The following is a 13,216-nucleotide window of genomic DNA, read 5'->3' as shown; positions in this document are numbered from 1 at the left end:
AAATTTCTAGGAATTATGTGCCGCCATATTGCTTTTAACATAAAACGGCCAAATTTCTTATGGCCGAAAACTAGGGGTTTATTTCATGTAACGTCATTTAGCTATTAATTCAAGTTCGTCCTTGATTTCACTTGTTTTTGTGTTTTACCTGTTGTTTGTGTTATTTATTATTATATTATAAAGTTTATGTCGTTTGGGTCACTTTTCATATAGCCCCGAAGGTACGATTGTTAACAATATGAACTACTGGTCCAAATCTATTCTGGATGCAAGTAGTTCAGCACCAAGACCGTTGGTCGATACTTGTTTAGGCAGGAATTCTAGGATGGCGAATGATTATCTGAATGAAATGAACTATCCATAATTTCTAAGAGATAAATTGCCAATTTTGTTAGGGGATCCATCATGACGAAATTGCATTTGTCGCAATTTAATCAGCATGAATGCAGTTGGTGTAGATCATGCAGTTGGTGCAGTTGTGTCGCTTATTCTGCTATGAATGTGTGGAGCTTCTTGGATACCACTTACTTTAGTAGATAGAGACGCTGGAGCGGCATATTTCCATGGCCAGCTAGGTCATCGAATTCAATATGCCGTTATAGGGTTTTAATTTATGGGGTCGAATCAAGAACGAAAGTTACGGTTTGCGCTGATATTTTGGACATTTTGTGCTCTATTTAACTGTGCAAAGAGAAATATAGCCTCCTATTTAATTTTTTTATGCAAAAGCGCAATATCGGTTATGATGTCAAACAGCGCCCTCTAGCTACCACGAAAAAAATTATGGAAACAAAATTTATACTGGAGATCATTAAGGAAAAAAAGCTCTTTTAAGCGAGACCTAGTTTGTTTCAATCGGTTAACCCAAACCAGAGTTATACCTATTTTAATAAAAGCAAGTTTAACCTTCCCCCACCGCTTTATTTTATGAGATAGAATAAAACACTCTATATCAAAAAAAATTACAAATTTCTCGATGATTACAATAGTAATTATTTAAAGTACCTGTTCACCTGCATATTTTTGAGAAAAACCCTGTTTTCTGATTGGCCATCAAAAAAACACCCCCTAGCGGACATTTTACGAACTTGAAAATAATTTCCAATCGCTGGAATCTCTTGGTCGATTTACTTATTAGAATTTTTTTCCCAGAATAAGGAGTTTCTCAGATACAGCCGGCGTCCATTCTTAGTTGGCCACCCGGTACATGAGTGAAATATTCATAGTAAAATCAATCGGTTATTTTGGATTTATTTGAAAACCGGTAAAGAGAAAATATGTTTCTTATAAAATCGTTTATCGAGATCTACCAGCTCTGAAAATATCTGCACTTATTTAAAACTCACCCTGTATATACTAAAGATATCTTCATTAATACAAGGTGATCCAAATTTGTTGTCAGTAAAATTTTATTTTTCCAATCAGAATACTGTAGGTATATTTTTTCTTTCATTGAACTTTCCATAAAATTCCTATTTCAAAAGTATCTACCATACTGTCATAGATATAATCTATACTGGGTGGCTTCTGAAAGATGGCCACTTAACTACTTTTTAAAGCATGTTTAAAACTTTCTCAAAATATAAATATTGCAATGCTGTTTTTGATATAAACATTTTATAAATATATTTAGTTTGTTTTCGAGATTTAAAATACCATCTTGCTATGTTATTCTTTACAGCGTGTAATATTAAGGAACAATTACAATGAATGTCGAGATAACTGGTCAATGAGATAATTATAATGTAGCCATTTGACATTATTTCTAGTAATTAATGTTTTTGTAATTGAACACAAGCTTATCTTCTCAAGAATTGATATATACGTTCAGTATTATTCTAGCCTTTGCTTAAATCAAATCTGTATTAAGATAATTATTTTTGAAATGAATTGCTAAATTTGGGATATTTATAGATTTTTGTTCAGTAAGAACACCAAAATGTGAGTGAAATTGTCTTAGTATTTTGTAATTAGAAAATAATTTTAAATATTTCTATAGGTTAAAAATAATATGGGTATTTGGGATTTTTTTTGTCTGTACTTGGGCTGTTCATATAACAAAACTGGCTACCGAAGTTACAGTAGTTGATACAGAGTTACTTCCTAATGAGCACTTAAATCTGAAAGGTACCAAAAAGTTAAGCAAGAGTAACATAGAACATATTATACTTAAAAATTGCAGTGGTGTAATTGATGGTACTTCACTGAAACATTTTCCAAAAGTAAGTAGATTTTTGTATTTTTATATAATATACAGGGTTATTCACCTTAATGGACACGGAGTATTGTAGCCAAACGACTAGATTTTTACAAATTGTAAGTTTTGGGTTCGTTGTATTGATAGTCATACAACGAACCCAAAAAAGCTACAATTTAGAAATATTTTTACAAGATCCAGAGTGTCCCAAATAAATAAAAATATCAAAGTTTTATTTTTTTAACGGAACACCCCGTATATTATTACATTTTTAGATTATACGATTAAAATAAAGGTAAATATGATTAAGGTTTGGCGCATTTTAGTCTTACCGTTTTTGAAATATTTAGGTTTATGTCAAAATACAGTAATAATTTTAAGGCTTCATTTCTCTAGGTATACCGGGTGCGTCTCAAAAGTGGCTCACCCCTATAACTTTTTTATTTTTTCAGATAAAACTAAAATTAAGATTGATGGACATATCCAATTGTTTTCTGTCACTTCCGGTTTCACCGGAAATGACTAGAACTTTTGATTTTTAAGTGGCACCCTCGGTATTTTTTTACTTTATTGGATAAAAAATGACACTCTGAATAGAATGACATATCGTATGTCAACTTTTGACATTTTCGCTCAACTTTTTGACATTTCAAATTGTAACCTGCGATTCATAACGATAATTTGACTCAAAATACCAAGTGTGTGGTATCAAATTATTCGTAAAAAAATGCTTTTTTCAAATATGCTAACGAGCCACCTTCGTTCCATTTGATAAATTGAGATATGATTAAAAATACGATTTGAGCATCTTTTATCTGGCCAGGACACGACACTAAAAACATTAGACGATCAAATCTATTTTTCCAAGGCTCCTTGATTAAAAACTAGTGTTTTTAACACAGCCATGGCACTCTAGATTGAAATTTAAAATACAGTTGGTTTTTGAGCGACTATGTCAAAAGTTGACATATGATATGTCATTCGATTCAGAGTGTCATTTTCTATCGAATAAAGTAAAAAAATGCCGAGGGTGCCATTTAAAAATCAAAAGTTGTAGTAATTTCCGGTGAAACAGGGAGTGACCGAAAACAATTGAATACGACAATCAGTCCTAATTTATGTCATATACTAACATGCCAAATCAAGTTTTTTTTATCTGAAAAAATAAAAAAGTTATAGGGGGTGAGCCATTTTTGAGACGCACCCGGTATTTAAGTTTTTAAAACCAACTATTGTAATGATTTTTTTTTATTTACTACATATTGTGTTGCAATAATAAAAATAATACCACTTTATACAGAGTATCTAAAATTTTATTTTAAATAATTACTAGCTAAAAACGACAATAACTTTTTTAAATTAAATGGAACATCCTGTATATTTTACATTAATCCGATACGCAATTTAATTGTCTATCAAGTTGTGTTATACCATTTTTTATCTATATTTATAAGTTATCGTAGAAATTATAAAATGCATTTTCCTATAATTTAGACCTCATTTATCGATATATCCATAAAATATTGACATTGTAGATTTTTTTAAACCAACAAATGTACAAAATGTACAGCTGTTAAAAACGATAATATTGCTAGACAATTTGTTTACAAAAAGAAAACTAAATTAAAAATTAAATCTCTGTAAAAGATTTTCAGGCTGGGGTATTTTGTCAAATATTAAGACAACATTCGGTTAACTGTATAACTGATAGTGTATTTGGAGTGTCAAAAATCTTAGGCTATTCTTTATTGAGAAAGCTAAATAATCCTTAAGATATTATGTGTAACGAAATATACCGCCCAAATATTAAATAATTACATACTCAATTGTGTTATAATACAATGGTTATAAATCAAATGGTATATAATACAATTTTATAGACAACTAAACTGTGCATTTGACTTATGTAAAATATACAGGACTTTCCGTTATACAGTACTGATTTTTCAGCTACACAAACTTACAATATGGAGATCAGATATCAGATCCATCAGCACTATATTTCCCATAAATAATTTGATATCAGTTGGATCACGTCTACCCAACCTCGATGAACAACTCCAGAGGAAATTACCAAAACTACAAACATTATTCCTCATCGGTAACAAGGACTTCGAAGTAGATCCTTACGTTTTCAGAAAATTCAAGTCGCTGGTAGCTCTGTATATTTCTGAAGCCAATTTTACTGAAACTTGTATCACCAAAGAATGGTTTAAAGATATGGGACAATTGGAAGAACTCAGTTTGAGCGATAACAATCTTGACTGCATCTCCGAAGACGCTTTTAACAATTTAAAGGTTTTAAGAAAACTGGATTTAACATATAACAAATTTACTACTTTGGATAAAAAGGTATTTAAAAAACTGACAAAACTAGAAAATCTGGGTATATATAATAACAATATTGAAGATTTTGATATAAATTTTTTGGATAGCCAAAGAAAACATCTTGAAGGGTTAGGTATTTCTTGGTCTATGCTTAGTAACCTTGATGCTGAGAGTTTTTTGAAACTTTTGCCTAAACTAAAGTGGGTTTCTTTTGGACACGAAGAAATGCCCAACGATTTTCAGGCTGGGGTATTTTGTCAAATATTAAGACAACATTCGGTTAACTGTATAACTGATAGTGTATTTGGAGTGTCAAAAATCTTAGGCTATTCTTTATAGAGAAAGCTAAATAATCCTTAAGATATTATGTGTAACAAAAACTAAAATTTATACTGTCCTATATACTTAGTTTAAGTATTTTCATTCTGCCGTAGTTAAATACTTTTGATGCTTATTGTGTTATATTAAGTTTATCTTCATTGACTTTCTAAACTAGTTTTGCCTTTTAAACTTTGCAGTAAGTAAATAGTGCATTGAAAAAACTAATACATACTAGTACAGTATATACAGGGTGTCCCAGGCTGAGCGTGCATTAGAAGTTTCTAGAGAACTACAATATCTAGATCGGAGATTTTTTGCATATTATTGTTTTACAACGAGATTTATCGATTAAAAATATTTTCAATATGGCGGCACATCCGGAAATACCGGAAGTTGACAGCAACTTTCTTATTTTAAATGGGTACACCCATTTTTTATTACATATTTGAATTCTCTGTAACAGTTTATGAATTTTGATATAAACACTCTATACCTAACATTAACCGTTTTAAAGAAAAAAAATATTTAAAATTTTTGAACGAAAAAAACTGCCTGTCAAAAATATGTGTATAGCCTAAACGTCAAATTTAGTAATTACCACAGTCACTGTGACATAAAAAGAAGACATATGGCTATCTATTTCAAAAATGAAATTGTTCGAATGTCATATTATAATGACAGCAGCTGTCATGGAATTGAGCGATTAAAAAATTATCATAAATCATTTTTTTTCAAATGGAAACCCACTTTTTTTTATTTCACTAGTAAAAATGCTTTTCAATTTGTTACTTTTTGACTCTACATGTTCCTATATCTAAAATAAATTATTTTTAAGTTTTAAAACCTATATTTTTCTTGATTTTAATAGGAAATTCGAATAATTCGTTTGCTGACAGATGGAAATAAATTGTCTGACTGTTTGAACACATAATGTCAAAGGATGCTAGATAAAATCAAGAAAAATATATGTTTTCAAACTAAATCTTAAATAACTTAAAAACGATTTATTTTAGGTATAGGAACATGTATATTCGAAAAGTAACGAATTGGAAAACCTTTGCAATAGTGAAATAAAAAAGTGGGTTTCCATTTGAAAAAAAAAATGATTTATGATAATTTTTTAATCGCTCAACTCCATGACAGCTACCGCCATTATTATATGACATTTGAACAATTTAATTTTTGAAATAGATAGCCACATGTCCTCTCTTTATGTCACAGTGGCTGTGGTAATCACTAAATTTGACTTTTATGCTATACAAATTTATTTGACATGTAGTTTTTTTCGTCCAAAAATTTTAAAAATTTTTTTTCTCAAAAACGGTTAATGTTATGTATAGCATATCAAAATTCATAAAAATTTTCAGAGAATTTAAATATGTAATAAAAAATGGGGGTACCCATTTAAAATAAGAAAGTTGCTGTCAACTTCCGGTATTTTCGGAAGTGCCGCCATATTGAAAATATTTTTAATCGACAGATCTCGTTGTAAAACAATGATATGCAAAAAATCTCCGATCTAAATATTGTGGTTCTCTAGAAACTTCTAATGCACGCTTAGCCTGGGACACCCTGTATATAATATAGCGTTGCTATATATTCTGTAATACTAGTATGTAAAACTAGGTAAAACATAGTTTGAGTAACAGTGTATTACCACAAACTTATCAATATCCTATCCGCATTTTTGCTAGGATATCTACCTAGTATGGGCAATAATGCACTGTTTACAATGTTACTGGGTATTATGATCCATAACCCTCCAAAGAAATGTTGAAAAACAAGTATATAATAGCACCTTAAAACACAAAACACAGATTATATACAAATTAAGCACAAATAATTATATTTTTTGTGCCAAATGCTTTTGGAATTTTTTTGTCATCAGTCTTTAGGCATTATTACCATACTAATACGTACATACACAGGTACATATCTATATCTCTTAGAATATTTTTATCTACAATAAAATATATCTTTAATAAACTGACACAATAAAACTACCTTTTTAAATATATCTTTTTATTAAAAAAATAAGCATGTTATAATACAATGCGAAATGCTCTCATCTTGATTCTATAACAAAATGCCATGATAGGAAATACAGCTGATGATATCACAGGTAATAATTATTATCATTGAAAGAATTATTTATATTATTTAGTAATACTGATATAAATGAAAAATTATATATACAAAATATTCGATAAGCAGTAAACAACAAGAGATGAAGTTTTGAATTCTGGTAATGTAATAAAACTTCTGCAAAACACTCTTTACACTAAGATAAAGCTATTTTACCAAGTTTTTGACTACTAACCGATACAGACAAATAGGGGTATTATAGGAGATAATACACATGAAATAAATGTTTAGACAAAATTATTTACAATTAGTTTTATGTCCTTCTTTGTTGTTAATGGTGTCCATATCCACCCGATGAATAACCACCTCCTAAACTACCAGAGTGACTACCAAAATCACTTCCGGAACTGAAGGATATGTGACTACCTCCAAAATCTCCTCCTAAACTTTCGTAGCCGCCTCCAAAATGTCCTCCATCTATGCTACCTCCGTATCCACCTCCAAGTCCACTACCAGTGTCGCCACCATATCCATGTCCACCTAAAAAGAAAACAAATCTATATCTTATTACTTGAAAATACATCTAAGACTTTCGCCACTTCTTCGCCAGAAAATCTAACTGAAAAAATGCGTAACTTTTGTGGAGGTATTGTCAGAAGCAAAAACAAACACAAAGAATAAGGAAAAAATATATTTAAACATATTTGTCTTATTTAACAGATACCTACGTCTATTATAAACCCGCTGAGTTCTATTAAAAAAAATATAACAGAACGGTTTATAATATCTGAACATACTATATGTTGCCTGTAACTTATCAACCTCTAGAATAGTCTATTATGCCCTTTTTGAGTCGCATCCTCGTTATGCCTTTCCATTCTGGGGTACTTGCTGCGCGACAAAACTTAATCGTATTTTCAAACTTCAAAAAAGAACAGTTCGATATTTATTGGGATTGAACAGTAGAACTCACTGCCAGAATTTCTTTAAAAATTTCAAAATATTGACTCTTCCTTCTTTATTCATTTTTGAATCCGTTTGCTTAATCCGCAAGCACATATCTGCTATTCCCGAAAGGTCATCTCACATCTCATAACTATCCACTTAGGAATGCGGAGCACGATCTTTATCTGCCAACCTCGAGCTCAGAACTAGTTAAAGGCTCTATACTGTACAATGCCAAAAAAATGTACAATCAGCTGCCTTTGAATATCAAGTCGCTTTCATTCTTTCCCGCATTTCGCAAAGCTCTGAAATCATACTTACTGGAGAGAGCCCTATATGCGATAAACGATTTTGTTGTTGATGTTTAATCATGGACAATTTTGAATTTTAAAATTTTGATCACTCACACACTGGTTAAAAGTCTAGTATTTAATATATTATGACTCTTAAATGATTATATCCATTTACAATTTTCCTATTGTAAAATTTTATTGATACGCCTTTTTATGTCCATGTATTAATGTACTAATTTTAATGACGCAATTTTTTTTGAATTGTATGATTTGTATTGCATGATATTTTTTATTATTTGTATATTTTTTGTGCTTTTGTTTGTTTTGTAAATGCTTTGTCGATGAAGCTTTTTGGCTTTTTGTACAATAAGCGTTGTTTATTTATTTATTTAAATTATCTGTTACACATCTAAAGTGTTCTTGAATAGTTGTATTTATATATTTAATTTTTTTTACATTATTTCTTTAAGATCACAGACTTACCGACAATAACTGGTACTAGCTTTTTGACGATATTTATTTCTGGTACATGAACTGGAACGGGTTTGTGGACTGGAACTGGAATGGGTTTGGGAACGTGCACTGGTACTTTAACCGGAACTGGTACTTTATAGGGTACACTAACTGGTACTGGGACATTTTTGATTACCTACAAATACATTATATTATATACCTAAGTTAAACAGTTCTTGAAATAATTTGAATTTTATGTAAAAAATTTGATATTAATTTTGAAAAGTAGGTACCTTATTTAATTTATATATTTTATCTATAAGAAATGAATAAAACAGTTTGGCCTAAATGTAAATATATAAACAGGTCTTATCATGTATACAGGGTGAGTTTTCTACGATGTTCTCTATGGGTATCTGGGAAACTAATGAAGATAGAGAGTCGGTTAAATGGGGAAAGAATTGCAGTTTTGTGGGGTCATAAATTTCCTATCAGATTTTTGAAAAAGTTTATGGCTTACTAGATATTTCGAAAAAAACAAAATTCGGCTATTTTAAAAATTGTCCCTAATTTCATTATAATGTATTATACACAAAAAGTTTTCAGATAAAAGTTATAGATAATAACATCCTTAAAAAGATTATGTCATCCGTTTTTTTATAAAGCCTATCATTTTTGATATATGACACATGATATATTTTTTTTAATGAAAACCATAGTTGGCCATGACTTCATAAAAGCGCCATTTTTTAAGCTTTTCATCGATATAAGCTATACTATGTTTTTTTTTGTAAAAAGTACTGAGTTATAGCCAATCATTTTTAAACAATTTCATTTAGCCATGGAACATGGAAACAAGTTCAATCGTCGTTGCGCTCAGAAATGTGAAACCGCCGCATTCAAATTTTGTAAACTAAAATAAACAGAAATTGTAAATATGAATTTTCCAAATGAACAAAAGCGTGTAGGATTATTGATTCAACTTTTCTTGGCCATACATTTTCGAAGATACGTTGACCGGTGAACGTTACTTACGTTTTTTAGAGAACGGTTTTCAAGACACGCTAGAAAAGTTAAATTTAGATACTTGCGCATCAGTAGAGTGGTTCCAACATGACTTTCATTATGACACCCCCAATAATAAAAGAAATGTTAACAATTATTTATATCATTATTATGCAAACTCAGGGATAGGAAGAGGTGAACCCATTGCATGGATATCCTCCATCACCTGACCTATCCATTTTAGATTTTTTTTATGTGGTACGGTTACCAAGAAGGTTTACAAAAGAACTTATGAATTAAGAGAGGCACTCGAAGAGGCGGTACGGGAGAAGTTTAATTAAGTCGACTGGTCGTGCGAGAATAGCTAGTACTTCAGTTTTAAAAAGATGCATTTATGTATTCAAAACAATGACGGATTTTTTGAATATTTTCTAAAATAACTTAAAGTAAAATGTATGTAGTGATATTATTTTATAAGTTTTAGTTTGTCTAATGTAAATTGTAAATAACCGTTTAGGCGTTTAATAATATATTCTGTCTTTTTATAAGTTATAAATCATAACAGAATAAGAATACTATGCCAACTAAGTGAAATTAGTCGAGAAAGATAAGAATTGGTTATAACTCAATAATTTTTATAACAAAACATATTATAGCTTATATCGCTGAAAAGCCTAAAAAATGGCGCTTTTTATGAAGTCATGGCCAACTATGGTTACCATTTAAAAAACATATATAAGTGTTATATGTCAAAAATGACAAGCTTTAGAAAAAATCGGAGAACACAAACTCGTTAGGGATGTGATTATCTACAACTTTTATCTGAAAACTTTTTGTCTAAAATAGATTATAAAGGAGTTATAAAAGAGGGAAAATTTTTAAAATAGCCAAAATTTGTTTTTTTTCGAAATATCTAGTAAGCCATAAACTTTTTCAAAAATCCGAAAAGCGCACATTTATGACCCCATAAAACTTCAATTCTTTCTCAGTTTAACTGACTTTCTATCTCCAGTAGTTTCCGAGATACCCATAGAGAACATCGTAGGAAACTCACCCTGTATGTTATTAAACTTACTTTTACTGGATATGGTTTATCTACTGGCACTGGATAAGGCTTGGGTACATGCACTGGATATGGCTTGTCTACTTTAACAGGGACTGGCACTTTGACTGGTACCGGGACCTTCTTTTCGACTCTCACTGGTACTGGAACTGGGTGTGGAACAGCAATTTCTCTGTGGAGAGTGATGTGGGTTATTCTGCCTTGATCAGCACCACCAAGTCCCCCTCCAGATCCACCACCATATCCACCTCCATATCCATAACCACTTCCATATCCACCCCCAGTACCTCCACTGTAACCGCCTTGTCCGCTGGAGTATCCACTGGAGATAGCTCCAGATCCTGAACTTATAGATGATAAATCACCATGACCTGTTATTCAAAAAAAGAACAAATTAAGTTAACAAGTGAAAAGCAAATTTGATTCTTGCTAACTCCCAATTTTGATATCGAATATGTAACAAATGATGGTTGTTGATTTATTTATAGAATTTAGTAAACAAAATTAGGTTTTTTTATTCTAAGAGCTACAGAGGCCCGAAACTCTGTTGCCGGACCCTCTATATTACTTGGACCTTTAAGTAAATTTATAATATTTTACATGTAATACGACTTGTAATTACAAAGAGGTATTAAACTGAAAAGATACATTATACAAACTATAGTGGTTGTTCTTTTACCATTACCTTAAAAGTAACTTTAAAATTAGTATAATGTTTACCTCCTGAAAAACCTCCAGATGAGAATCCACCTCCATGTCCACCACCATATCCACCTGAACCTTAATTAAAAATAAAAATAGATTAATTCAGTATAACCTCATAATATTTATAGTTATATTTTACCTCCACCTAGATCTCCAAGACTGATAAGACCTCTTTTTGATTTTGTACTTTGGACAGCTTCTTTTTTGCCCAAAGTGAGAGTGGAGGTTGCTAGTAGTACAGTGCAAACCTATGAAAATAGAAGTGATTATTATTTTACACTTAAGTGAGGAGGGGGGAGTATATAAAAATACTTACGTGGATAAGTAAATCACTAGAGAAACTGTCGCAAACATATCAACGACTTCCATTTATATCCTTTTTTTGTTGCACACACGGTGCTTCTACTCTATCTATCCTTGTCGAGGACCTATCGTCCGCGCGCCAAATTTGAATAATACTATTAAAAATTTAATTTGTAAAATGCTTATATTTGAACAATAAATTGAATGTTTGCTGTCACAAAAATTAAAATTATAAAAATATATTTAGCCACTCCGTACGAATGTCAATATTCTTAAGAAATCTAACCAGAAAGTATGCATGTGGCTTAATATAAATAAAAGAACAACTGAATACTTTACTTGCCTATGAAAAAATAATTCGGAGACCTTTATATTAGAACTTTCACACACTAAACACTTTATAGTCATTTTTACGAGTATTTAGAAAGTCCAAGGAAAAAAAAAAGAAATATACTTGCACAAATTTAAAATTAACTTCTCACTGAACACACTTGCAAGAGTAATTAATATAATTTTTAAAATAAAAACCGCAAAAAGAAGCGTCGTTACATAATGGAAATAAGATTATGACAATATGATGACAATGAAAAATTGGTTTATAACAATGTGTAATTTGTACTTTCTAAAACCGTATAAAATTGTGATTATTTTGGAAATACGTACAACTTTTAATGCGCATGCGTAAAGTAAAGTCCTCCAAAAAGACAAAACTATTGAACGTTTCATAAGTGCAATAAAGAAGGTTTGAAAATGGCATGTCGTGAGGTTAGAGACATATTTTTTAATGCTAAACTTATGGCGTTGATTTATCCACGTAAGTATATATGATCTAGGTATTTGACAAATAATGATGACGTAACGGTGAACGATTGCTGAACAGTCTATACATAAGAAACATATAATATATTTTTGAACTAAATTGACCAGATAACAATCCCCCCCCCCTTTCTATCATATAATATTTCCCTTGACTGACTATACTTACCAGAAACTTCATCTTGCCTAGCTAATGATAAAACGAGAACTGCTATAGATTTGGTGGGTGCAAGTTGGTTTTTATACCTAGCCCATCCTCCCCTAAATTTGCGGTAATAGTTCTGTTCGATAAGTACCCGATTGTGGATCCTTTTAGTACCGTACTTTCTCCCCTATAAAACGAGCAACGTAGATTTACTCTTAGAGATGTTCAATTTCAGAGAGAATATCGATATTCAAATCAGCGGCGTAGTGTTAATACTTGGGGATGTTATCAGTAACTGCAATTAAAATTTTACCAACAGTCTTTAATATTGAAGTTACAAAAATAAAATATACAAAAAATGTAACAGATTAAAAAAAATAATCAAACCAATTATAAATAAATAATAAATAAATAAACAACGCTTTATTGTACAAAAAGCCAAAATAGTTTCATCGTCAAAGCATTTACAAAACAAACAAAAGCACAAAAATAAATATACAAATAATAAAAAATGTCATACAATACAAACCAATTCAAAAACATTTACGTCATTAAAA

The 13,216-nt window shown here is 30.7% G+C and overlaps 2 protein-coding genes across 2 annotated transcripts; one reads left to right on the top strand and one right to left on the bottom strand.

Annotated features, from left to right (window-relative positions):
• The first annotated feature begins 1,806 nt into the window (after positions 1–1,806).
• LOC115874582 lies at positions 1,807–5,179 on the top strand. Its single transcript, XM_030889775.1, has 3 exons — positions 1,807–1,941; positions 2,000–2,222; positions 4,148–5,179. Coding segments are annotated over exons 1-3 (942 nt in total). The 5' UTR covers positions 1,807–1,939; the 3' UTR covers positions 4,865–5,179.
• A 1,747-nt stretch (positions 5,180–6,926) lies between these two features.
• On the bottom strand, positions 6,927–12,762 carry LOC115874583 (keratin, type II cytoskeletal 2 epidermal-like). The gene is made up of 6 exons (XM_030889776.1): positions 12,684–12,762; positions 11,535–11,643; positions 11,411–11,470; positions 10,703–11,061; positions 8,653–8,818; positions 6,927–7,471 (listed from the first exon to the last, which is right to left on the bottom strand). Exons 1-6 carry the CDS (start codon positions 12,693–12,695, stop codon positions 7,263–7,265), a joined length of 915 nt encoding a protein of 304 aa, XP_030745636.1. The 5' UTR covers positions 12,696–12,762; the 3' UTR covers positions 6,927–7,262.
• Between the last annotated feature and the right edge of the window lie 454 nt (positions 12,763–13,216).

This window comes from Sitophilus oryzae, unplaced genomic scaffold, assembly GCF_002938485.1.
Source record: "Sitophilus oryzae breed Bouriz unplaced genomic scaffold, Soryzae_2.0 scaffold_1297_pilon_pilon, whole genome shotgun sequence".
Lineage (NCBI taxonomy): Eukaryota > Metazoa > Arthropoda > Insecta > Coleoptera > Curculionidae > Sitophilus > Sitophilus oryzae.
The sequence above is the reverse complement of the archived record's forward strand: the minus strand, read 5'-3'. Positions and strand labels throughout refer to the sequence as shown.

What these genes read in the sequence shown, in the direction of transcription:
- LOC115874582 (XM_030889775.1), top strand. An exon ending in CACTGAAACATTTTCCAAAA is followed by an intron (nt 2,223 to 4,147) that starts GTAAGTAGATTT and finishes CTGATTTTTCAG; the next exon opens with CTACACAAACTTACAATATG.
- LOC115874583 (XM_030889776.1), bottom strand. An exon ending in TCTTGGAGATCTAGGTGGAG is followed by an intron (nt 11,471 to 11,534) that starts GTAAAATATAAC and finishes TTTTTAATTAAG; the next exon opens with GTTCAGGTGGATATGGTGGT. An exon ending in ATAAACCATATCCAGTAAAA is followed by an intron (nt 8,819 to 10,702) that starts GTAAGTTTAATA and finishes ATGTATTTGTAG; the next exon opens with GTAATCAAAAATGTCCCAGT.